Source organism: Dermacentor silvarum, chromosome 7 (assembly GCF_013339745.2).
Source record: "Dermacentor silvarum isolate Dsil-2018 chromosome 7, BIME_Dsil_1.4, whole genome shotgun sequence".
NCBI classification, from domain to species: Eukaryota; Metazoa; Arthropoda; class Arachnida; order Ixodida; family Ixodidae; genus Dermacentor; species Dermacentor silvarum.
Window position 1 is genome coordinate 103,850,085 of NC_051160.1, and position 23,523 is coordinate 103,873,607.

General features: G+C 45.7%; 1 protein-coding gene and 1 long non-coding RNA gene across 3 annotated transcripts in view; one reads left to right on the forward strand and one right to left on the reverse strand.

Annotated features, from left to right (window-relative positions):
• The window catches only part of LOC119458338 (uncharacterized), a 110,618-nt gene that overhangs the window by 65,393 nt on the left and 21,702 nt on the right, over positions 1–23,523 (forward strand). Inside the window, exon 4 of one of the 2 annotated variants that reach the window (XR_007467980.1) lies at positions 12,439–12,547. Coding sequence is in view for 1 of the 2 variants with exons in the window: in XM_049671098.1 (XP_049527055.1) it covers positions 12,439–12,516 (78 nt within the window). In the remaining variant the exon portion in view is untranslated. Of the gene's footprint in view, positions 1–12,438; positions 12,548–23,523 lie in introns of those variants that run through there. The other variant, XM_049671098.1, reaches the window with a different exon arrangement.
• LOC125946912 (uncharacterized) overlaps positions 12,483–23,523 on the reverse strand; it is a 37,208-nt gene continuing 26,167 nt past the window's right edge. The window contains exon 3 of the long non-coding RNA XR_007467984.1: positions 12,483–12,599. This is a non-coding gene — a long non-coding RNA (uncharacterized LOC125946912). The remainder of the gene's footprint in view (positions 12,600–23,523) is intronic.

The following is a 23,523-nucleotide window of genomic DNA, read 5'->3' on the forward strand; positions in this document are numbered from 1 at the left end:
AGGAGGTTGGTTTTATCTTAAAGCCGTATGAATCACACACACTGATGTAAAAGGAGCTTTGAGGCGAGTTCTATACTCCAGTTATTTTTTCTGCCACACGATACGCTGCTTTACTTTTTGCATCTGATCTAGTATTGCTTGTGGCAGATCGCTCTATTTTTGGCAGTTTTTTCTTGTATGTGCGCGCATGTGCACCGCAGGTAATATATTCAGCGTGCGTTCTTATAATGAATTACTGGCGAGTGCATCGTCCGTCCATGAGTATGTCTCAATGTCAAAGTAGCTTTTGCGCTGTGGTTTCTGCATTGAACAGGACGGTTGCGCAATTTCAGTGCGATGAAACGGTGCCGGCAGCCACTCATCACCCACAATAACAGAATCTGAGAAAAGGTATTTACAGATTATACTTTAGGCGTCGGTGTCAATGAAGCTTAAAAATAATCGTTATACCTATGGGAGAAGGCATTCTATATTTTTAGGCAAAAGAAACGCCTCTGGAAAAGGTATTTTGATAGTTCACACCAACAAACCGTTTAATTGTGTAGTAGGCGGATAGTTGAAATTGTGATTTTGATTAGACATCAGAAAAACATTTATCACACAAACAACAAAAATAATGGTCAGTAAGATGCTTTATTTTCGTGCAGGCGCAAAAAACGTTATTTGACAAGATACAAGATAACGTAGAAGAATATCATATAATATTCAGAATGAGAAACAATGCTATTGCACAAATATGCAATTTGCGATTGAATAAGAGTTGACGACGTGCGAGGTGATGGAGTCCCAGCAGAATATTCAGCATTCTGAGGAGAACCCCATTTTTATGCAACGTAAAAATTGCCGCAGCAAAAACGCTAATGAGCAGGCCGAAAGAATTGGGAAAATGCAGCATTAGGGGATGCTTTGATACGAGCAATAAGAAAGGCGTCTTAGCTCGCAAACAACACTGTTCCTTGTCGCAACAAAGTTCTTCCGGCCAATGTGGTGCAGCCACTGCTTCTTGCGCAAGCCATCAGGCTTTCCATGCGGTATCGTAAAAACTGCATAGCCATCATCACGCTTCTTGCTGCAGTTATATGCGCAGCAGCACGGCATAGCGCCAGCAGAGTGCACTAAACAGCGTGCAATGTTAGCGTGCGACTTTCTCTATACGCCGAGCCAGCCGAGCTGAGGCGCAAAATGGCGCGAACCAAAAAGCAAAACACAAGCAAAACGCAAGCTCCGCTCGTTTCCAAGGGCAACGGCAGGGAGACCAATCATCGTGCAGGAAAACGGGCGCAAGACCGTCTGCCGCGGAGGGGACTCGCGAGGGGCGAGGAGTAGTCGAGGAGGTCGCGCGCCGGCGGCAGAGTACAAAGAGTGGCGGTACTTTCATACATCAAGAGATTTTAGGGCGCGCGACATAGCAGCGCCACCTGGAGGAGAAGAAGAAAAGAGGCGAAGCATCGCGGAAGAGGAGGGTAGGCGGATGCACGCTGGGTTCACCTCCTGTGGCAGTTGCTATGGGTGCTGTGTGCGAAGTGGACGTACAGGGTTCGTCTCGCGAAAACTACCCCGCGCGATGTATCCTGTATATGTGAGTTAGAGCGTGCCACGGTGCGCTGACGATGGCGGTTCAATTTCGCGCGTGCAAGGGAGAAAAGTGGGGAGGAAGCTTGCCGTCTTGCCACCAGGGGGGGCTTTACTCCGACGGCTGCTGCGTAAGGCATGGCCGCGCGAGCCCTATCTTGTCACCGATCGGCGATGCAGAGAGTCCAGGCGTCTAGGCGCACCGAGGGCCTATAGCTTAGTGTGCGCTATAGCAGTCATACGCTTGCACGACACCCGCGTTCAAGAAGTGAATCGTCACTGTAACTTTTCTAACGTGCTTTTGCGTCGTTTCGCCCTTGCGCTGTTCATTTATTGGAGTGCATACGAACATCCCTTTTATGGCACGTATTCGGCTCTGCGATTGCTTCCGGCGCCAGCAGTCAGCAAAAGCATAGCCTTCGAAATTGGTTTCTACTGCTTGCTGGCAGCCGTAACTCGGGTGTGGATTTTCAAATGACCTATTTATTATACACGTCTCGCGTCAATAAGAAACAGGGGTGACAAGTGGGCACTTTTGCACACTTGCGCAAAAAGTAACCATTTGTTTGCGCTCAATCCCGCTACCCTGATGAAGAAATACTCAAACGTGAACCCATTATGATGTCCGGAGCTTTAAATAGTCGCTGACGCATTTCGTCGTCCTATCAATGTTTTTGTATTGGAAATATTGTGGTTTTAGGGATTTTGTGCAATTTGTGTTTGTATGGAACTAGAATATAGCTATTTCTCCTTTTTCTTATATCATAGTAATAAAGTTTCTCTTCCAATAAAGTAAAATCTATGGGCAAATTTGGTAAAATATGTGAAAAAATTGCAATCAAATGTATGAATGATATAAATTTTTTGTAGATCAATGTAAAAAATGCATCTTAATTGTGTTTTTTTTTTCTGAAAGAGTAAACGTATATGAAAAATGGGCGAGGAAAATGGCGAAGAGCATGGTACGCTGCTGTATTTATTTGAAGGCAGCTTGCAATACCATCACCTTGGACGTGTCACGATGAACGAACAAGGCTCTTTAATAGATAGTACTAGCAGCATTCGAAAGAGGTCAGCAACGCCGTTGTTTCGCCGTTCCCGTCGTGATCTCGAAGCCATAATGAGGTCGCCTCTCGTCAATGAATTTAATGAAAAAGCACTCAATAATTACACGCTAGCGCAAATAAGAGGGCTTGATTGATATGATTTAACTTGCTCTTAATTTTCTTTGCCAACTATCCTGCATCGTCGTCGCTTTGCAGATGTGGACCCCTGCGTAGCATTGTTCATAAACATCCACAGGAATATGCCGTTCCTGCAAACTGGCATTAGAAAAATATGTCAAAAAACCTTTGATTCCCAGTTGGTACAACGCACAAAATATAGCTTCTATCCGCTGCCGTTCTAGCATCACAGGCTTCTCATTTGTGTAAAATGTCAAAGTGATTTTCATATTTTACAACTTAAAGAAATAATGCATTGAAATATGAGTAAGTACGCACCAAAATATAGGTTTCACCATATTAAACCAAAATTACATTTGGCGATTATCTAAAAGCACTTACGTTGCAAGAATGCTGGGCGACAGAGATACGTACAGCGTAACTCCCTGTTCAGGTAAATTGGGCCAGCAATGTCCGGTGGCCGTTCTTACTTTTGATGAAAAAAAAAATGATTTGCGGCTTGAGCAGCAGGAATAACGAAAGCAATCTTAGTTTAGCCGGGCACATATTTTCTCTTCAGAATAAACATAAATAAGCGCCCAGTGAATATATGTACCGTTTTTTGTTGCGGATTTTGCCGAATCAGCAGTTTGGCTAGCTCCCGAGAAAAAATTGTGGCTACGGCTCTAAAATACTCATGACAGACTGTGGGGCAATAGCATTGATTTAAAATATGACCTTCGCCTTTATTACAAGAAAAAAAGAAAGAAAACGAAACTTCGAACTTTGGCACAAAATTGGCCGAAATCTAGTTTTTTTTCTCTGCCTCTGTGGAGTGTATTGATTTCAAATTTTGCCAGCCTGTATCCATTATTATCGTTGAAATTTGAAGTAAATGTTTTTAGGGGCGAGCTCCTTAGGGTCAAGCCTTGTCCGCCGTCGCACCGTCGCGCCGTTGAAGCCACGCTAGTACTCGCCGCTCCCGCTAGAGGCACAGCTGTGCTCTCTTTCTCTCTCGTTCCCGACGCGCGCTCTCTCTCTCGTCCGTAGCTAGGGGCGCTGCGGTGCACAAGGGCGTTCGTTCCAGAGACGTGCTCTTATTAGACCGTTTCACATGCTGCGACGGGAGCGAAAAAAATCGGTGCAATCGCACGCGTCGCAATGCGATTTTTTGAGGGTCGTTTCACATGGTGCTATTTCAACAATGCGACTAGTGCGACGCCCAGGGGTATAATATAATTGACCTTTCTTTATTAGGATCAAATAATACGTGCGTTTTGTAATTTAAAAACGCTTCAAAGTTTAATTTCTTTTGGAGTGCGCAACAGCGGTTTATGAAGTTCAATACGAGGAGAAATGGCGGACGTAAATAGCTGTTCGCAGGTGATCGTTTCGCTCTGTGTGTTGTCCCGTGTGTGTTGTATGCCCGTGTCGTTCTTCCTGCGGTACAACAAATTACAAGGGGACCTATCAACAAGCCCCTATAGCTGTTGTCATTGCATATGCAGTATTCGGAATTCGGCTGCAGTGAAGTCGTCATGTCAACGCAGAGACCCTCGCGATACCCGGGCTTAACGTCAGCTTCTGAACAAAGGATGTGTGTGTATTGTGTGATTGCGCATAAGCGGTTCCTGCTACTAGCAATATTCTTGCACGAAACTTAGCAGCAAGCACCAACCCAAAAGATCACGTCTGCCCCTGAACGAAGCCGCAAATGATCTGTGTGTGTGTGTGTGTGTGTGTGTGTGTGTGTGTGTGTGTGTGTGTGTGTGTGTGTGTGTGTGTGAACGTGCAATGGAAATTGTGTTGGGAACGGTAAGTAGCACGCACGGTTCTACCGATGGTAGAAAGCAAGGCTGATGCCCGTGAGCCTAATGGTACGTTCACAGGTGAGGCCAGATCCGTAGACCGTGACGTAGTTCTCGAGAAGCCCATTAATGGGGACCGTATTGAGCGCGACGAGATAGTGTGCCAGTGGAATACTAGAGAAGCAGCTAGGCCAGCTGTGGACGATTTGGCACAGTTATCCAGGGAGTACGTCGCGAAGGTAGCTCTTGCAGAAGCCCGAAGTGGCCCCGAGTCGTCAGACAAGAGCACCTGTGCAGAGTCCAATCGGTCAGGAAAGTGCTCGAAAGCACAATGTAGGCAGGTCAGTGCAGTTATGGACAGCTCCCATGTATACGAGCTAGTTTGTGCAAATGAAAATAGCTGCATTGTCCCTGAGTGTTTGAAGCTCTCTGCCAGTCGAGATTGCATTGAAAGGAATGATTTACCCGCAAATCATTCAGACTGTGCGGTTGAGATAGAAATAGTGACCGATGAAATAAGTGCCAGTCAGCACGAGATTCAAGCGGAAGGCTTGAAAATGAGCACTAGTAAACGTGCTAGGATGAACCGCGTCGCAAAGTCGGGAATGCGGCAGACAGGGCAACGCGGCCGAACAAAGGCGCTAATCCCAGTGAGGAGCGCAGTCAAAGAGTTAGAACGGCGCGTGTGTTCCTTGGAGTGTTTGCGGACAGGGCGCGTCCGAACCGCCGGACGAGAAAGAAAAGAAAGGCCCGATCGGCGCGAAAGTTGACAAAAGCGAAGGTGGCGCGAAGGGGGCAATTATGTTCCCCCTCGTTCGGGTCTTTTCGAGCTGTGTTAGGCATGACACGGGAGGGCGAGCCGGGAAGGCGACGCGAATTAGACATGCGCGGCGGTGGAATCGCAGTGCGATGCGTAGAAGGCATGTTGCCTATTTGTAAAGTGTCGGCGGTGGGCAGCAAGGAGATTAACCTACATGCCCTTTGTACAACCTCGTTGACAAGACAGGCTCTCAGACCGCGCACGCCTCGAGTAAGGCTCAAAGATATGGCGCCACCATAAGCTACTCGGACTCAAAAGCGACTCAGGTTTTGCGAAAACATCATTTTGTTTGTTGGTTTCTTTATTTTAGTGTTTGGTTAAACGTTTTAAGATCTCCGGAATAGAGATCATTTCGATTTGCACGTTTTGAGCATTGTTTAAATTGTTTGTTTTAGACGCTCCTCGATGCTCTGAAAGAGATGGTTCGCTCGCGTTAAAATTTTTGAATATTTTTTTCAACGTGTCATTCCTTTTTAAGCAGATAGGCTTCTTTTTGTAGGAGATACGCTTGCAGTGTCAAGTCTAGGCTATTTGTTAAAGCCTGTAGTGGCACGCTTGATTATCACTTCACTTTTTAGAAATGTTCGCCAGTCTTGTAGTGTTAGCGTGTAGTGTAGTGTTAACGCAAGATTTTTTTTTGTTGTTGTTTCTTTAGTGTGTGTCCTATATGGACAAGAGAAAGAAATTGTTAGTGTGTGAGTCGCACGTTTTACATGTGAGTTTTCCGCAAAGTTGAAGCGACTCTGACAGTGCATCCGTGATGCTAATGTGGCTCTGAGTGGCACTAGTACGTGCGATGCTAGCGGATGTAAGGCAGTTCATCGCGTTTGTGCTGCGTAGGATATTTCATTTATCATTTATTTAGAGCATTTTCAAGTATTCTGCCTTTGCTGCCTGCAGCACAACGATCTGGTTTCGGTGAACTCAAAGGTTCATGAGAGCTCGCTTTGGCGGCACAAAATTTTTGGTCCAAATTATTGGGACAAGCGAGGCCTGGTGGATTTAAACGGATTTCGGGCGCTTGAGTGCTATGTGGTGCTTTGTCACCAGGACTGCTCTTCTCTGTCGGAGGTTGCGAGAAGATCGTGAATCCTGGTCTAATCTTAATATTGTGGGCTTCAGCGAAGGTTCAGTGATTTGATGGCTGCTTTGGTGCTATTATTAGATAAGGGCAGGCGCGTTGATTTGCTCGCTAGACCCGATGGCTCTCGGTGCGAGCACAGCGCTTTCCTGTGCGCTGTGGTCGTGTGTGTGCTTGTGTATTCCCAGGGAGAAGGCCACAACGAGGTTAATGCTGGGACCTCATGCTCGAGTGTTGTCATCGGCCATCATTTCTAGAAGAAACCCCGAGCTCTCGACAGACCACCGACGCTTCGGGCAACCTGACAGCTGGTCAGACTCAGGTCGGATCTTCCGGCGGGGGAGGAGTCTGTTGCGTCCCGAATCGGCCGGGCGCATTCTTTGATTGTTTCCCATCGAGGCAGGCCCTTTCATGAGCGTCGCCCAGCTGGCGACAGTGCCAGACACCGACGAGACGGGCAAACAAGCGCCCCAACTAGGCAGTGCGCATTCTTTAGGTGCTTCCCCCGATGCCACCCCCTTCATCAGCAGCCGCCTACTTGGCGACGCGGCGCGACACCGGCTGGGACACGATGACAAAGAAGCTCACGAAGCTTGCCCCCCCCCCCCCCCCCTTCGTTAGACGCGGGGATTAGTGCAAAGGCCATTCTCCCGACCCGGGCAAGATGACCGTCGGAGGGCAAGAAACAGGTCACCGACTTTCGTGGAAGGAGTGTCAACCCCCTGTTTCCCGATTGCCTCGTCCTTGCTTCGAGGGTGCAACATTGGAGGCGGAGTTCAGCGAACAAGACGGCCCGTCTGATTGGCCGCATCAAGGTCATCTGATTCCCTAGTCGGGTCAACTAGGGAAGACCGATGTTTTATAAGGGGACACCTTGCGTGCAGTGGTGTGTCCTGACGAGTTCTGACATGTTCTCAGACATGTAGTGAGCTTAGACTTTCAAAGTGCTCCCCCATGGAGTGGGCTTCGATATTTGGAGCCACTGTAAATATGTAAAATAAACCCTTTTTTCTCTCGCTCTTACTCCCGGACGTACTCATCGCTTTGGCTGAAGGATCACCGGCCTAAACGCTACCCGAGTCTCAACAAACTGGCAGCAGCGGCGGATTAATCTCCGACCCGTAACAACGGATGGCAGCGCTGAGATGAAACGCCAACCCGTTCATAACATTATAGCGAAGTAGTTTCTTAAAGTACTGCGATATGTTACAACCAGCATAAACAAAAGTAATTCGATCCACTCAATTAAACGAAATATGCAATTACCTTTTAATGTGAGGGTTACTACAGATGCAGTAAGGATACAAAGTTTGCAACACATTGAAGGTTTATTGGTTTTTGTGCAGGAGAAAAATAATACATAAGAAAAATGAGAAAAAAAACTGTTTAAATATTGCTTCGAAAACAAATTGACAATACTGTTTATTCCAAGTCAAAGCGTTAAATATGCTATTGTAGAGCATTAATTACGATATATAGTTTGCACGTTCGCTTTGCGATCTTGATAAGCAGTCACGTCTCGCAGCGGAAGTAACAGAACCTTGAAATGAGATAATTCTTTGGGTAAAATGCGCATGAAAGCCCAAACCAACCGACTGCAACTAAATGGTCGCGCGTATAGCGTGACCTACTGACCGTAGCATTTGTCCGTAGTTGCATATTCTTTAAATTGTTCCGTCCGTAAAAGCTTACCGCGCTAAAACTCTGGCGTTTTCGAGAGCTGTCTCTACAACCAGAAAATTGGGGCGACATCCGAAGGCCATGCCTTCCCGTGAGGGACACCTCGTAGTATTTACCAATTCGCAGCGCTTGCGAATAACGGAAAATCACGTAAAAGTGCGTACTATCAGCACCTGAAGGCAACCTAAAAAAAGCGTCGCGTGATATGCAACGTAGCGTGTCTACAAACTCACAGCAATCACATAACCGAATCTGACCTACGAGTTTTTATCTGCACTGTTCGCGTGTCGGTGCTGTTGTTACGTACCGATTGCGCAATCCAAGGCTCCACTCAATTAGTTGCACTGTTCGAGACTTGTTGAGCCAATATTTATAGACAAAAAAGTATCTATAAACATTGCGTTGAGCAACCGCCACCATTTTCCAAAACAGACCGCGAAATAGCTGCCGGCGTAATTTCGATAGAAAATCGCAGCGATCGCTGCGACGTTGCGGCGCTGCGACCAACCGGTTGGTCGCAGCCGAAAATCGCAGAATCGGTCCTGCGACTGCGATTTTTGTAGCATGCGACGGAAATCGCACTTCCGGTGCGATGAAAATCGCACCATGTGAAACGGCCTTTTCTCTCTCGTTCCCGACGCGCGCGCTCTCTCTCTCGTCTGTAGCTAGGGGCGCTGCGGTGCACAAGAGCGTTCGTTCCCGACGCGCGCTCTCTTTCTCTCTCGTTGGTAGCTCTGGTTTACCTGAATAATCCCCCGGTGATTCGCCCACTCATCATCATTCACGTCGTGGATATGCGGTGATTTTGTTGCCCTAGTTCGCAAAAGAAATTCAAGAGAAGTCCTCAAGCTTGGTAATTTAGTTAGAGCTTCTGCAAATTACTAAAAAAGGGGATCTTCGGATATGTTAACAATTTTTTAATTAAGTGCATCAACATGAACTAACGCAACGTAGAAAAAATTGTTGCATTATTTGTTTACCGAATAAGCGGTACCTCCGCTGTGACATACGGGGTGCGTGCTTGCTCGTTGTTGCAAGTTGATTTTGTTTACTGTACGAAAACGCTCCAGGATGGTACATAAAGCGTGTATTGACAAAAAAGAAAATTTCCGGGTAAGAACATTCAGCATGTTTCTGAAGAAGTACAGAAAAAACTGTGCATGGGCGCTGCGGCTGATCAGTCGGACTTGTTGTACATGGTTCTGAGGACTTGCTGTTCGGACTTCTCAGTCGAACGGACAGTCCTACTCTTTCAATGAGAGAGTGCGCGGCGGATCTTGCTTTACATCAGGGAGCCAACAGCACACTGGGCCGCGCATCACGAAAAGTGACATAGAAGGTATATTGCATGCACTATTTTTGAGTGAATAAGCAGCATGTCATCATACAGGTGCACGTAATGTAGACTATACTGTGTTCGCTGGTGCAGTTCAACTGTTTTGAAGGGAGTTAAGGCACGCCCGCTTTCAGAAATGCCAAGGAAGTATTCCACCCAGGGGTGGACTGATTCTCAAGTCCTCATATTGATTTCAATGTACTATCGCAGGTCATCTCCTGGAAGGTGAATTAAATTCACGTTAGGTTGTTTTCGGCTGAGGATTTCTACTATCGTTGGCATGCACTTTACATCTGAAGTGGCACCACCTCAGATATAGGTATGCGTGGTGGTTGACAACGCCTGCAATACAGGTGAACACCTTTTCCCCGCGCTCAGTGGCAAAACCCAACGATTTATTAATAGAAATATTTTGTTTCAGAGAGCACACGGCTCCCCTATTTGTCCTATAGAAATGGTTTGCCGCGTCGTTACTGAATTACGTGACATGTGCGCGCATGGGAGAACTACTTCAAGCCACTCGTGAATTTTTCCGTTGCAGTATCGCCTGGGTAGATTCTGCCGAGTGTCATAATTCAGGAGGGCGAAGCTACACGTTTCTTTTGTGGTTGTGGCCACGCACATATGTCTATATTTGCATTTTTGGCCACTGATTCTCCTCCTGGCTGGACAACCTTTCAGTTTTCCGCAAAATTATAGTGAACGAGGACGCAGCCTTTGTGTAAAAGTTGCTCCGCTTCACTTATCGCTTTGCCACAAGCTCGCCTAATGCATTCGTGCCGCCACCCATATCTTCAATCACTCTTCAAATGCACCAAAAAGGACTAATAACTCATAAGTTGCACCTCTTCTTTCATTAGAGTTGCCTACAACACTTCCTCTTCCACACTTATGACGTGAGATTTATCATTGGTAGGAGATGAGCTGCTTTGACAGACGGAAAAATCTGCGGACAGCGAATCGCATATATAATCGATTTCCGACCATCTTTGGCGTTCTTAATTCGAGCAGCGGCATTTCCTAAAGCAAAGAAAGTGCATTCCTGCAGCGAACACGCGTAAACACACTGCAAAACCAACCGCACCAGCGCAGAACTGTAGTCTATGAAATATGCACCGGCAGGATAAAACTTCGATTTCATTCTCAATAGTGCATATAGCCAATTTATTCCTGGTTGCCGTTTGCGATGCGCGGCCCAGCGCACATTTTAGTACTAGTTCCCCTGCATGCTCCCGCATTCATTAAGTTACGACTATGCCTTCGACCGAGAATATCGTTCTTGGATTCTCTCCAGTCAGTTTCACATGAATCACACGCTAGGAATGCGCTTAGAATAGCGATTTCAAGAGCAAGTTCTCTAACCACGTGACAGTGCCCCATCGTTCTACCGCAGAGCCCATGCAAAGTTTGGGCGATCCACGTTGAGGAATGCGCTTAGCGTTTCCACCAAAAATATTCCGTTTCACCTACCCACACATTGAAACCATCCGAGAGGGTTCCCGGGTTGTAAAGGAAAGGAACATGCAAAAACACGCAGGCGTGCCCCCAATGTGATAGCTGCGATACCGTTTGTTCTGTCACATCCCTTGCCTTTGAAATGCATAATGAAACAAAAATAGCAACATGGTTTTCCAGTTTGCGTTATTTAATGTCAATGCACTTATTTGGAAAGGCTTTAAAAGAGTCATAAATGTCATTTCTTCAACATGCATTTTTATTGTTGCACTTATTTACTAAGATGACCGAGCCTAGGTGCTTTTGTGTATTTCTGCGGTGACGAGGGCAGAAATAGTTGTCTCAAATTCCAGTGACCCTCACAGAAACAGGCTGCCCAAACTTTAATACCGCGCTCTTCATAGATGTGGAGAAAAAAATTTGAACTTCGGGCAATTGTACGCAATGTTCCATTTTGGCGATCCTTTTTTTTGTTCGTGGTAGTCAGTTGGAATAAATGCCTATTGGTCCACGCTGTGTCAATATATATTCTTAGAGATTTATCCACAGCATAATTTCCTTGGGCGGTAACCAAAATGCAGATTCAATAAAATCCGCAAAACACACTTATGACTGAATGTTTTTTCTAAATACAATTTTTTTCTAGTCATAATAGAATGGAATTTGTAGTCCTTAGCACTCAGATGAAAATCAAATTTTTTTTCATCGAAATTAAAAATCGTCAGTGGACACGTCTGGCCGAACTTATCCGAAAAACCAAATACGCCTGCAAGGCAAAGAGGCAGATCTGACCAGCGTAACAACTCAGTTCATTTCAGTTAATTTCAATGAAACAAGTGATTTAGTTATATACGGACGCGCTTGGTTGCGTTGCAGGCGCATCTGTAACAATTTTGTGAAACGAAATATTATTTGGATGTCATCGCTTGTGTTTCGTTAGTCGAATTAGTACTGGTCTGTGTGGGCGCTCTAAGATACCGCATAATTCCTGACAAACTGGCAGCTTCGTCACCTCGTGGTGGCTTGTAATGTTCCAACCCATAACTCAATGGGCCTTCCAAATTTTCTAGGCACCTCCTACCTGACATGATTTCTGCTTCAATTCTTTCGCGATAACGCTGAAGTCGGAGGCGCTACACTCTCTCTCATAATATGTCGACAGTGAAGTGAAAGCTACAGCCGGCGTCATCTAAACAGGAGCGCGATCGCGCGAACAGAGTGGTGCCCCCTCGCGGAAGAAGCTGAGTAACCATCCACCGTGGAGTGTTCGCAGCCTGCTCTCAAGAACGCGCAGGAGAGAGTGACGCTACTTGGATAATGACAAAATTTGCTATCGTTTAGACAGATTCAGTGAAAGCAAGCCGAAGAATATGACCAAAAAGTAGCAGATTGCATAGCATCACGCAGTTTGCAACCCCATGCAATCTTGTAGTTTTCCCTTTCACTGCCAAGAAACTGTGAAACACAGTATAGACATGTATTGCTTACTGAAATCACGCGTCTTACCAAGTTTCCTTTGGCAGGGGCACTGCTCATGGTAGACGGCACCTTTCAGCTGATCTATGGAGCACATTTGGAGGAGTCCAGCCAATGGTTGGCAGGTATTCGATTTTTGCTGTCGCAGGCAACAAAGATGTTTTTGGCAGTCCTCGGTGTTCTTGCAAGCTTCGCCTTGCGCCTTAGTCTGCAATAGTAGCAAAAACACGTATGTCGTCTTGCCTTGCTAATACTAATATAAAGCTTTATTCATACGCGGCCTTTTTTAAGACAGCTGTTCTGGTCGAAGGGTGCGAACGCACGTACTCGTGCTCAGCTAAGTCAAGCCGAAGATTGCGAGAGCCAGCATTGGGCAGACAGCGATCATTCTTGAATCACCTGGGCAGTCCGCAGGTGTTGCAATCTGTCTTTATGAGACCATACATTTTACCCCACATCAATGAAGGATTACTTGCCCAATCCAAGATTGGCCACAATATCAGAGCTTTCCACGTCATTTCGCCTCATCGTACAAGACGAGGCCGACCAGTCGTAGAACAAGAAACGGTGCCAACAATTTCGAACTCTCCTCGGCACTCTTATCAACCCATGCCTCCAGATGTTCCCGTCGTCGTGACTCAGTTTCTGCCGCATTGTGCTGCAGGGCACGACGTCGCAGGTTTCATAACCTTCTGCGGCGGTACATTTTCGTTGAGGGCGAAACGTAAACGCTCGGCTACGTGTGCTTTCGGTGCATGTTAAGGAACGGGCTGTTGTAAATATATATCATAGAGGACGTTTGTTTACACAGAGTAAAGAACTATCCATGGCACCCCCGAATTCTATTATTCAAAGATTCCAGCGAAGCTATGCGAGTACTGTACCCGTAGATAGTGGTAGAGAACCGGTCTAAATTATACCGAGTTAAACATATTGCTTTCAATATTATGCAAAAGACTTACGAATTTTGGTTGACCGTTTTGTCCTTCCGATCCAACTATTCGCCGATCATACCGCAATGGATCTTCTGTAGAGACAGCGCTGCGTGTTACACTCTTCATGTTAAAAACAATGAGAAGGAGCAGCACAGCTGTGCTGACTCTCAGAGAACACATATTGGAAGCTATGTCTACGGTAGAATACGCGCCTGTGTGTGTAATACTATTAGGTATTTCAGGTATATCGAAGCCATTTAAGAGTCCAAAAAGAATACGCAAGGTTGACACCTCAAATCGCGTAACGATAGTGGCGCACACTACACGTCATGAAGAAACCTTATGAACGTGCACACACCGGCGATTTATGGTGTGCGACCGCTGACGTCGTACTGTATCAGACAATTGTACTTGGGAATCACGCACAGAAAAGTAAAAAAAAAGTTTGCAAAACGTTATTGTTTAGAGAAAGCTATTGTTGCCAGCTCATATGTCAAATCACATTGCGGCAGAGTCAAGGTTTTGAAGAAACATATCTGACTGCGCCTCTAAGTTCTTTAGAAAGCGACGCAACATGCATGCTACTATCTCAAAATATTATATTGATGACACCTCCAGCAAACACTGCAAGAATAGGTTAAAACACGGTATTATTTTCGATGCACACACGTTGGACGTTCCGCACCTTGTTCGTGACGTCAATCAGTGATTACTTTTCATTCAAGAGACCCTGATGCAATGGAAACATATAACAGAAGATAGTAAATGACAGATATAGGTAAAAAATGCGAATAAAGCAGGTAAAGTGGTGCCATAATATGAACCCGAAATTATTAATACAACTAAAAACTTCCCACAAGAAAATGGTCTAAAGAGTTGAGCTATTATAGTATGGCGTAAAGATCACGCAATGGGCTAGAGACTGATGTCAAACCAGAACTCTTTTTGGTCTGGTTCTTGTTCCGGCTAGCGACAACGGTTTATTCAGTGTAAATTAAGGAGCAAGAAAAATACAGTTGAGCAAGTTTGAGCGTAAGCTAGTTCAAACTAGTTGGAACTGGTTGATGTTCGTTCCAATCTGATAATTGTTGCACAGAGGCAATATACATGTATTTTTTACAAGAACTTGACGGCGCACTTCACCTGCTCGCCCACGCACATGCACGCGCGCGCAAGCACACACACACACACACACACACACACACACACACACACACACACACACACACACACACACACACACACACACACACACACACACACACACACACACACACACACACACACACACACACACACACACACACACACACACACACACACACACACACACACACACACACACACACACACACACACACACACACACACACACACACACACACACACACACACACACACACACACACACACACACACACACACACACACAGGCGCACAAAGCAATATATATATGTATATACATATGCGTGCTCTCCTGCACGTGACCAGTACATATAAAAACCACAAAGTGGAAACACTCCTCTCACAGTCAACTAAGGAACCACTTGTGAGTTACAGGGACCGTGTATAAGGTTCCCCGCGCCAGTGTGTCGCTTATAGTCTGAAAAAAAAAAAACATTGCTACAAAAGTTCTATGCTCTATAATAATCTTCGATGCTAAGTGGCTGCCAATGAATTTGTCACAGACCCCGTGAACGAGGCGCAGACGCCGGACTAAATTCCAAAGCCGACTTATCAGCTTCCGAAAATAATCCCACGAAAGCAAGGACAATTAAGAGTGGGCCCTCTGACTCGGTCTTTGGACCGCAACCGGCGTTCGCTGGTGCACCAGAGCCTAGAGTTGTCAAAACACAACAAAATATATTCTTCACACAAGGCAGTTGCACACACACTTGCGCACTTAGGCTAGACACAACACAATACAAATCAGACGGGGAGGAAAATGGCTGATGGATGATAATGATCAGAGGAGGAGGTTTGTATGTACAATTTTACAACGTTGTGGCATCTCTAAAGCCGTGCGTCTAGCCCAGTGGCTTGTAGAAAGACTAAAGCGGCACTGGTTATCAGGGCTGCGCTGTTTCCATTGGGCCAAAGACCTAAAAGAAACTCGTCTGATAGGGACCTCTTATGGACTTCTGCAATTGAAGAGACCAGTTTCTGTCGTTCTTGCGCGTACGCGGGACAAACGCAAAATATATGGTCAAGTGTTTCTGGTACCTGGCAGTATTCACAATTGGGGCTAATGCCACTGCAACCAATCATATGTCTGTAACGATTCGTGAATGCGACACCAAGGCGTATCCGGTGCACGGTGCTTGATTGGCTTCTTTTGAGCTTGTGAGGAATGCGGTATGTCATTTCTGGGCCCCATTTATGCACTCGCTTGTGTTGATGATCTGGTTGGGTCCAGTTCTGCAACGTACAATTGCGTATTACTCAACGAAGTAGGGCATTCGTGTCTGTCCGTGAGAATGGAATGCGTACTTCAGTCGCATTATTTAAAGCAGCTTTCGTTTCAGCGTCTGCCTGCTCGTTCCCTATCACACCACAGTGCGAAGGTATCCATTGAAAGGTGATAATATGGCGATTTCTATTTGCAAGGTCGAGAAGCTCTGCGATTTCCATAGCAATTGAATAATACGGGCCCCGCCTGAGAACACAGTCAATGGTTTGAAGAGCTGGTTTGCAATCACAGAATATTGTCCATGCGCGAGGAGGCTCCTTGGAGAGAAATCGAAGTGCCTCCCGGATAGCAGCAAGTTCTGCGGCAGTTGATGTTGTCCTATGGTCTAGTTTAAACTGCCGTGCGACGATCATATGTGGAATGACGAAGGCTGCAGTGGAGGCATATGGTGTGACAGAGGCATCCGTAAACACGTGTATGGTATCACCGTACTTTGCATAAAGGTGACACAGAGTAAGCTACTTAAGGCCAATGGATGCAATGGACGTCTTTTTTGTAATTCCGGGAATCTGCAGAGCAACAAACGGTTTAGGCAGAATCCATGGGGGTGTTATCGGAATACAGTCGGGAGAAAATCTTGACGGTACAATATTCTGATGACGCAATAGAACCCTCGAAAAGCTGCAACCTGGATGTATAGCAGGGAGCGATGAGAAAGGATGGTGTTTGCGTCGGGTCAACACGCGGAGATGCAGTCGAAGAGGCTCGCAGATCAAGTATACAGCAATCGGGCAAGCACGAGCTTCCGCTATAGTTCCATTGGTTGACGTGCATCGTGGGAGGCCGAAACATGTGCGCAATGTTTGAGCTTGAATGCTCTCCAGTGTGCGTACACAACTAAGTCCCATGCTTGAGAGCGCCGGCATGCTGTACCGTATATATCCTATGAATAGCGCTTGGTACAGTTGAAGTAGCGATGACTCCGAAGGGCCCCATCTTGTTCCTGCAACGACGCGAAGGACGTGAACGAAACTCCTCAGCTTTGTCATCATTGCAGCGACGTGTCTTGACCAAGATAATCCCCGGTCTATGACTACGCCAAGGAATTTGTGGTGTGTTACTGCAGGTATCGCTGTTCCATTAACAATTATGGGATACCTGGTCATTCGTTTTCGCCTGAATGCAATCACGGAACATTTTGCTGTTGAGAGCTAAAGGCCTTGACGCCGCAAATATTTAGCTGTGATTGTCACTGCACGTTGGAGTCTAGCACGCATTTGGGGACGGGTAGCTCCAGATGCCCATATGCATATGTCGTCCGCATATGCGCTAATCTTTAACGTGTTAGGAAGTTCAGATGCAAGGCCAACCAGTGTAATATTGAAGGGAGTTGGCCTGAGAACTCCCACTTGTGGAACACCTCGGTGGATATCGTGCTGGCCGGTGTCGCCATCACTTGTCGACATGTACACGGTGCGGCCACTGAGATAGCTGACTATATCCATGCATATAGCCGGCCACCGACGGCTAAATCTTCCAGTGCATCAAGGATTGCATAATGGAGAACATTGTCGTATGCACCCTTAATATCCAGGAAAACAGCGCCAACTAACCGGCGGCGACTTCTTTCCTGTTCAACAGTGGAGACCAAGTTGATAACATCGTCGATCGAAGAACGGCCTCTTCTGAATACATTCATAAAATCAGGAAAGCAATTATTGCTCTCTAGGAACCACTCCATGCTTGACAAAACCATTCTTTCCATTACTTTGCCGACGCAACTGGCTAAGGCGATCGGTCTATAGGGGGAAAGCTCGTTAGGGCGCTTCCCTGGTTTAAGTAATGCTACAATGCGACTGCATTTCCAACTATCTGGAACATTTCCTGACTCCCATGCGGCATTATAAAAAGATAGAAGGATACGTCGTGCTTCTGTGCCAAGATGGTGGAGTGCAGCGTATGTGATTCCGTCAGGTCCTGGTGCCGATGAGCGTCGGTAAGCAGAAATTGCAGCGTCAAGCTCTTGCATTGTAAAAGGTACTTCGAGTCTCTCATCAGGTGATGGGGGCGCGATGGTGAAAAGCGATGATCTCACTGCATTAGACGTGTCCACAATAAGTTTACAGTAGTCCTCTGCTACCTATAATTCGGTCCGGCGTTGATGTAGAGCCACGGCACGGAATGAGTGTTTTTGTTGTGGAGATGTCAAAAGTTCAAAATGGAAAGGAACACTAAGTGTCCAATCGTATTCACCAGTGTTGGTCTTGGAGTCAGACGATCTCGGCGTAACTCGGGGCGAATCTCAAAGAAAGAACTTCTTCCGGAAATGCAGACGCTCGATGAACTCGTTGACTAGCTTCCCGGGGCATCCCCTTCTTCCGCAGAAGCTCGGACTTCGCGTTACATCACTTCACCGGGCGGACTGAACTCTTGAACTCCTGAATTCCTGAATTCCACCCTCTGATTCTCGCACGGCGGTTATATAGCTTCCACAGGCGTTCTCGAACTTTCCTATTGGTGTCGTGATCTCGTAGCATGGCCAAAGCTTGGGAAGCTTCGAGTCTTGTCTCGTACCTTCGACTGCCGCTGTCGGAGCATTCTCGATTCTCGAGGGGGGGGGGGGGCGATGACTCATCCTGTTGGTGTATGCTCACGCGGTAGTAATGTCTGTCGACTCGCCGAGTGAGAAGGTGTCTCGGCGCGCGCGTGTGCTCTCTCTCCTGTTAACGTCGCTTCGTCGAGTCTCTTCCAGACGTTTCGGCGCCGTTGTTAGCGTTGTTGCTTGAGGCGTATGCGCTCTCCCTCTCTGTTGAAGTTGCCGCGAGGCCGGCGTGTTCTTTCGCTGGCTTGCGTGACACGCGGCGCGCGCTTGGATTACGCGCTTTTTTGTGACAGTATTCTTCCAAAACGTTAAGAAATGCCTTCAGGCATTTCATTCGCTCTTCAACCTGTGAATGAATAGCTTCATGTAAATGTTGTCCTTTCGACATTATTGGAAGCATCAGCACGTTTGTGTTTCCACATTCATGAAATTAGTTTCATGAATTGGCACCTATCATCAAAAATGGGGAAAAAATTTACAAGAAAGCTTGCTGACATCACCTTGCACATCAATGTCACCTTGCACATCAGTGTCATGAAGACAATCTAGTTAACTCAATGTAAAGTAAAACTAACTAATGAAATTGTTTGTTTCTTTAGCAAACATTTCGCAAATGAAATAAGTCAGTCCCCTAAGCATGTATGTTTTGTCTGTATGCCAAAACGAGCATCAGTTTTAGGATACTTGTCTGCAAACTTCCAGCCAAAATTTCTTAGCAATCTAGCTCTTTTAAAGAAAAATATTGTATGCACGCCGGTGGAAAGCTAATTTGTGAAACACTGATGTGGATAGTGCCGGCTAATAAGGGATTATCTTGACACTTGTAGTTCCAGGAGTGCTTTTAGTTTATGAGCTCTAAACAGGGTATGAATCAGAACTAAGTTGAAAGCCGAGAAAAGAAAACTAAACTTTTTCTTGAACCGGAACTGAACCGGTACGTTACGATTTCTTTTTCACTCCGGATTGAAACATAAAAGCAAAAGTAACGGATTTACCTTCATGCTGGCTACCTTTGTTAAAGCATTCATCCGTGCAATTCCTGCACTTGTGGTTCAAATATTCTACCATATTTGTAAAACACACGATCTTATCTTTTTTTAATAAGTAGCAGCATGGCGACGGGGGGCAGACATGTTACTAATACACTAGTAAGCGTGTGAAATTAGTGACCGCCAAATAGTATTTCGTTAGTGAGAAATATATGAGTGTTGAAATAAAAAAGTCCCTTCCTATGCTGGGTGGTGGCCTTTAAACACACAAGTTGAAGAAGTTTCAACAGAAATGACATATTGACACTGGCACGTGCTTCTCAGCATGATTTTGAAATCAAACGTTTATTTGACTATTATCTCCAGTTGTTTCTAATGTTTTATTTATATTGATAGGGCACCACCTGCCTCTTGATGGTGACGCTCTGAGGAGAAATAGGAAACAGAAGGGGAAATAGCATAGTGGAAGTTAAAATTGCGCGGACACACACGTATCGCAGATTGGTTCTGTGACACATAAGGATATTTTTTCCGTTCTGTGGCTCCCCTCTCGACGTATTTCATTGTTAAAGAATTGCGGGACGAAGGGCTGCTAGTAGACTTACTATAACCTTGAGCCGGTGATGGTAAAGGCTATGTAGGCCAACAAAAAGTGGAGGAAATGGGCTCGCTTTCCGACGTTCTTCCTGAAACAGCGATCTGTAGACATGTCTCGTCCACTATAACAAGAAGTCTTACCTTTTGGAAAAAAAAGTGCCAGCGTTACAAGTACACGCAGCAGCGTGCCCCCCTCTCTCACACACACACACATAATGCATTGCTTCACATATGTTGATGATTGATGATGAAGGAGGAAGAGATGGAGGTTAGTGCAAGATACGGACGTATGTTGCCTTGGAGAAACATGCCGGCAATGGTTCCGCTGGAGCGTCTCTTTTTACCATGCGTGGATAAACTTGCATATCAATGAGGAGTTAATTACAGCATACTATATCCGCATCCAATGAGTCTATCAACTACACTTCGCGATTGATAAAGTTTAGCATTACTTGCTAAATGCTGGATCTGAATAACCTGAACTACTAATTGCGTGGGGCCTGAAGAATGACACGTGTAATTTTTCGTGCGGCTTAGTAGAAGCACCGGGCTTTTTCTAACTAACTCGTTTACAAACGAAGAACTTATTGGTTTACAAACGAAGTTGAACATGTTAGAACTGATTCGAACCGCAATTTTCATCGCTCCGAAGTTTAACCGCACCTGGATTGCAATAAGGGAGCTACGATCAACAAAAATACGCAAAAATATGACCCCCAGTCGACAAAACAAAAGCCGAAACCGGATGGGAGCTCGTTCTTATCTGTAGGAAAATAAAAAAAATCTTGCTCAGGAGCGACTCTCTGCGCAAGGAACCGCACCGCCATCGGGACCGAAGTACAGCTCATCCAAACACAAGGTGCACCGGGGGAGACTTTCGCTGAACTGAAATCAAAACCGGAACAAAAAAATGTTCTGTTCGAGACTCCGGTTCTGAGTTTTCACTTAGAACTTACTAGTTAGCTTGAATTGCATAAATTCAGCTTGGTCCTAAAATTAAATATTCGAAAGGTAACTTGCTAAATCACAATATGTTGAACGTTTAGCTATTCTCACACTTTGTACTATTGCTAGCAGACAAAAATGTGTTCCTGAAATAAACGAACTTTATCATATTGCAGTGTTCTTAAGACACCGCCGAAATAGTCCCTGAAACATTTGTCGCTATGTAACAACCGGCGACTCGTCCTATTTTGCATTGTATCGATGTGAAAGCTTGATGGCAAGTCCACAGATCACCTGGGCTATTTTCCACGCAATTGTGACGAAATACATACAAAGCCAGTTCCCACCATATGTATTATAACATTTGGCAGAAAACCCCACAGAAAGTCGATTTTCTCTGTTGTGAAAAATCCGTTGATATTGGGCTGTGCAGCAAAGAACACTGAGCTGTGCAGCTGCCCGGAATGCATGTTCAAATTACACTGCGAATGCACAAGTGCGGTGAAGCCTTAGGTACCAAGAAGTCCCGGTCGACAAAACCCTGTCGCGCCTTTTCCGCCTTTTCCGTGCAGCAAAACGAAACCCGAGCGCATGCGCATCGAACAAATATTACGAGGCCGAGTCAACATATTTACAGTCCATTAGTAATGCCAAACGCACATTCTTTCAAACTGACCTGCCGAAGATATTAACCAATAACCCGAGAAAGTTCTGGCAAGTTCTAAACCCTAATAAGGCGCCCATCATCACACTTACTAACACTCTGGTGAGGAGGTGAGCGACGTTGAATGTGCAAATATGTTTAACACTGCATTCTCATCCGTCTTCACAAACGAAACCGATATGCCACCATCTGTCCCAACTGGCCAACCGAGATCACTTATGCCATCAGTCACATTTTCTGCGCATGGCATTACCTGTATCATTGAAAATATTAAGATGTCATCTTCTACAGGTACTGATGAAATCACCAGCAAACTGGCAAAAAATACTCGACATGCCATCTCAGTGTATCTATCATTACTGTTCACGCAATCACTTTCCACAGGTAGCATACCCAGCGATTGGAAGGTCGGGAAGGTCGTTCCGGTCTTCAAATCAGGTAACAAAGAATCGCCCCTCAATTACCGCCACATCTCTTTAACAAGTGTACCATGTAAAATCATGGAACATGTCATCTATTCTCATATAATGAATTGTCTTGACTCTACCAATTTCTTTCATCCTTCTCAACACGGATTCCGTAAGAACTTATCCTGTAAAACTGAATTAGCTATTTTCGTCCATGACTTGCATGTAAACCTTGATTCTAACCTTCAAACTGACGCAGTCTTCCTGGATTTTGCGAAAGCTTTCGACAAGGTGCCTCACAAGCGGTTGATACTTAAACTTTCTTTGTTAAATTTACATCCTGACATATTGCAGTGGATAAAGAAATTTCTGGCTAACCGTACCCAATTTGTTCGCGTTAATAACCACACCTCTAGTCCTTGGTCCCCTGTTATTTTAATATATTCGAGTGGTAAGGTTTCAGGCGGGATACGTGAACAACGTCAGTAGGTGATGAAACGGTTGGCGAGGAAGACTCGAGCGGGCCAATCTCATACGTGACGTCTGTTATACGACGTAATACACGGTAGGGTCCGGAGTACCGCGAAAGCAATTTTTCTGAGAGTCCAACACGCCGAGTCGGAGTCCACAGAAGCACAAGGGCACCCGGAGTATAGATAGCGTCGCGATGACGGGAGTCGTAGCGGTGCTTCTGGTGGCCTTGCGATGTAGTAAGGCGACGGCGAGCAATTTGACGTGCCTCATCAGCTCGAGAAATGGCATCACGAGCGTACTCAGTGGGCAAATGGACGGCATCGGGGAGGATAGTGTCAAAAGGTAACGTTGGGTCGCGGCCAAACAGAAGATAAAAGGGTGAGAAACCAGCAGTATCATGACGGGAGGAATTGTAAGCGAATGTAACGAAGGGCAACGCAACATCCCAGTCTTGATGGTCAGATGAGACATACATAGATATTAACGACCTACCAACGCATGTCTCTTGTAACGTCCGCATCTTTGCTGATGACTGTGTTGCCTATCGCACTGTTAATAACCCCTCTGATCAACTAGCTCTCCAAAGTGACCTAAACTGCGTCCAGAACTGGTGTAACCGATGGCTCATGGAACTAAACCCCAATAAATGCAAACTCGTGTCGTTCAACCGAAAACGAAATCCTCTCCTGCTCTCTTATACTAACTCGCATGTCACCATAGAATTAACACAGTGTTATAAGTACCTCGGCGTAACGTTGTCTAATGATCTAACCTGGAACGCGCATGTCACTAAAATCGTATCATCTGCTAACAAAAGCCTTGGGTTCTTAAAACGTCTCCTACGTCACGCTCCACCAGACCTAAAACTGCTTGCCTACAAGTCACTCGTACGCTCTACGCTGGAATATGCATCTGCCATCTGGAGCCCTAACCAAAAATATCTAATAAAGTGCCTAGAATCAGTACAAAATTGTGCCACAAGATTCATTCATTCATGCTATTCATACAATACCAGTATATCATCGTTGAAAGCAGAGTCCGGCATATCAACCCTTGCTTGTCGGCGTCGTATCGCTAGTTTGTACTTATTCCATAAGTTTTTTTACAGC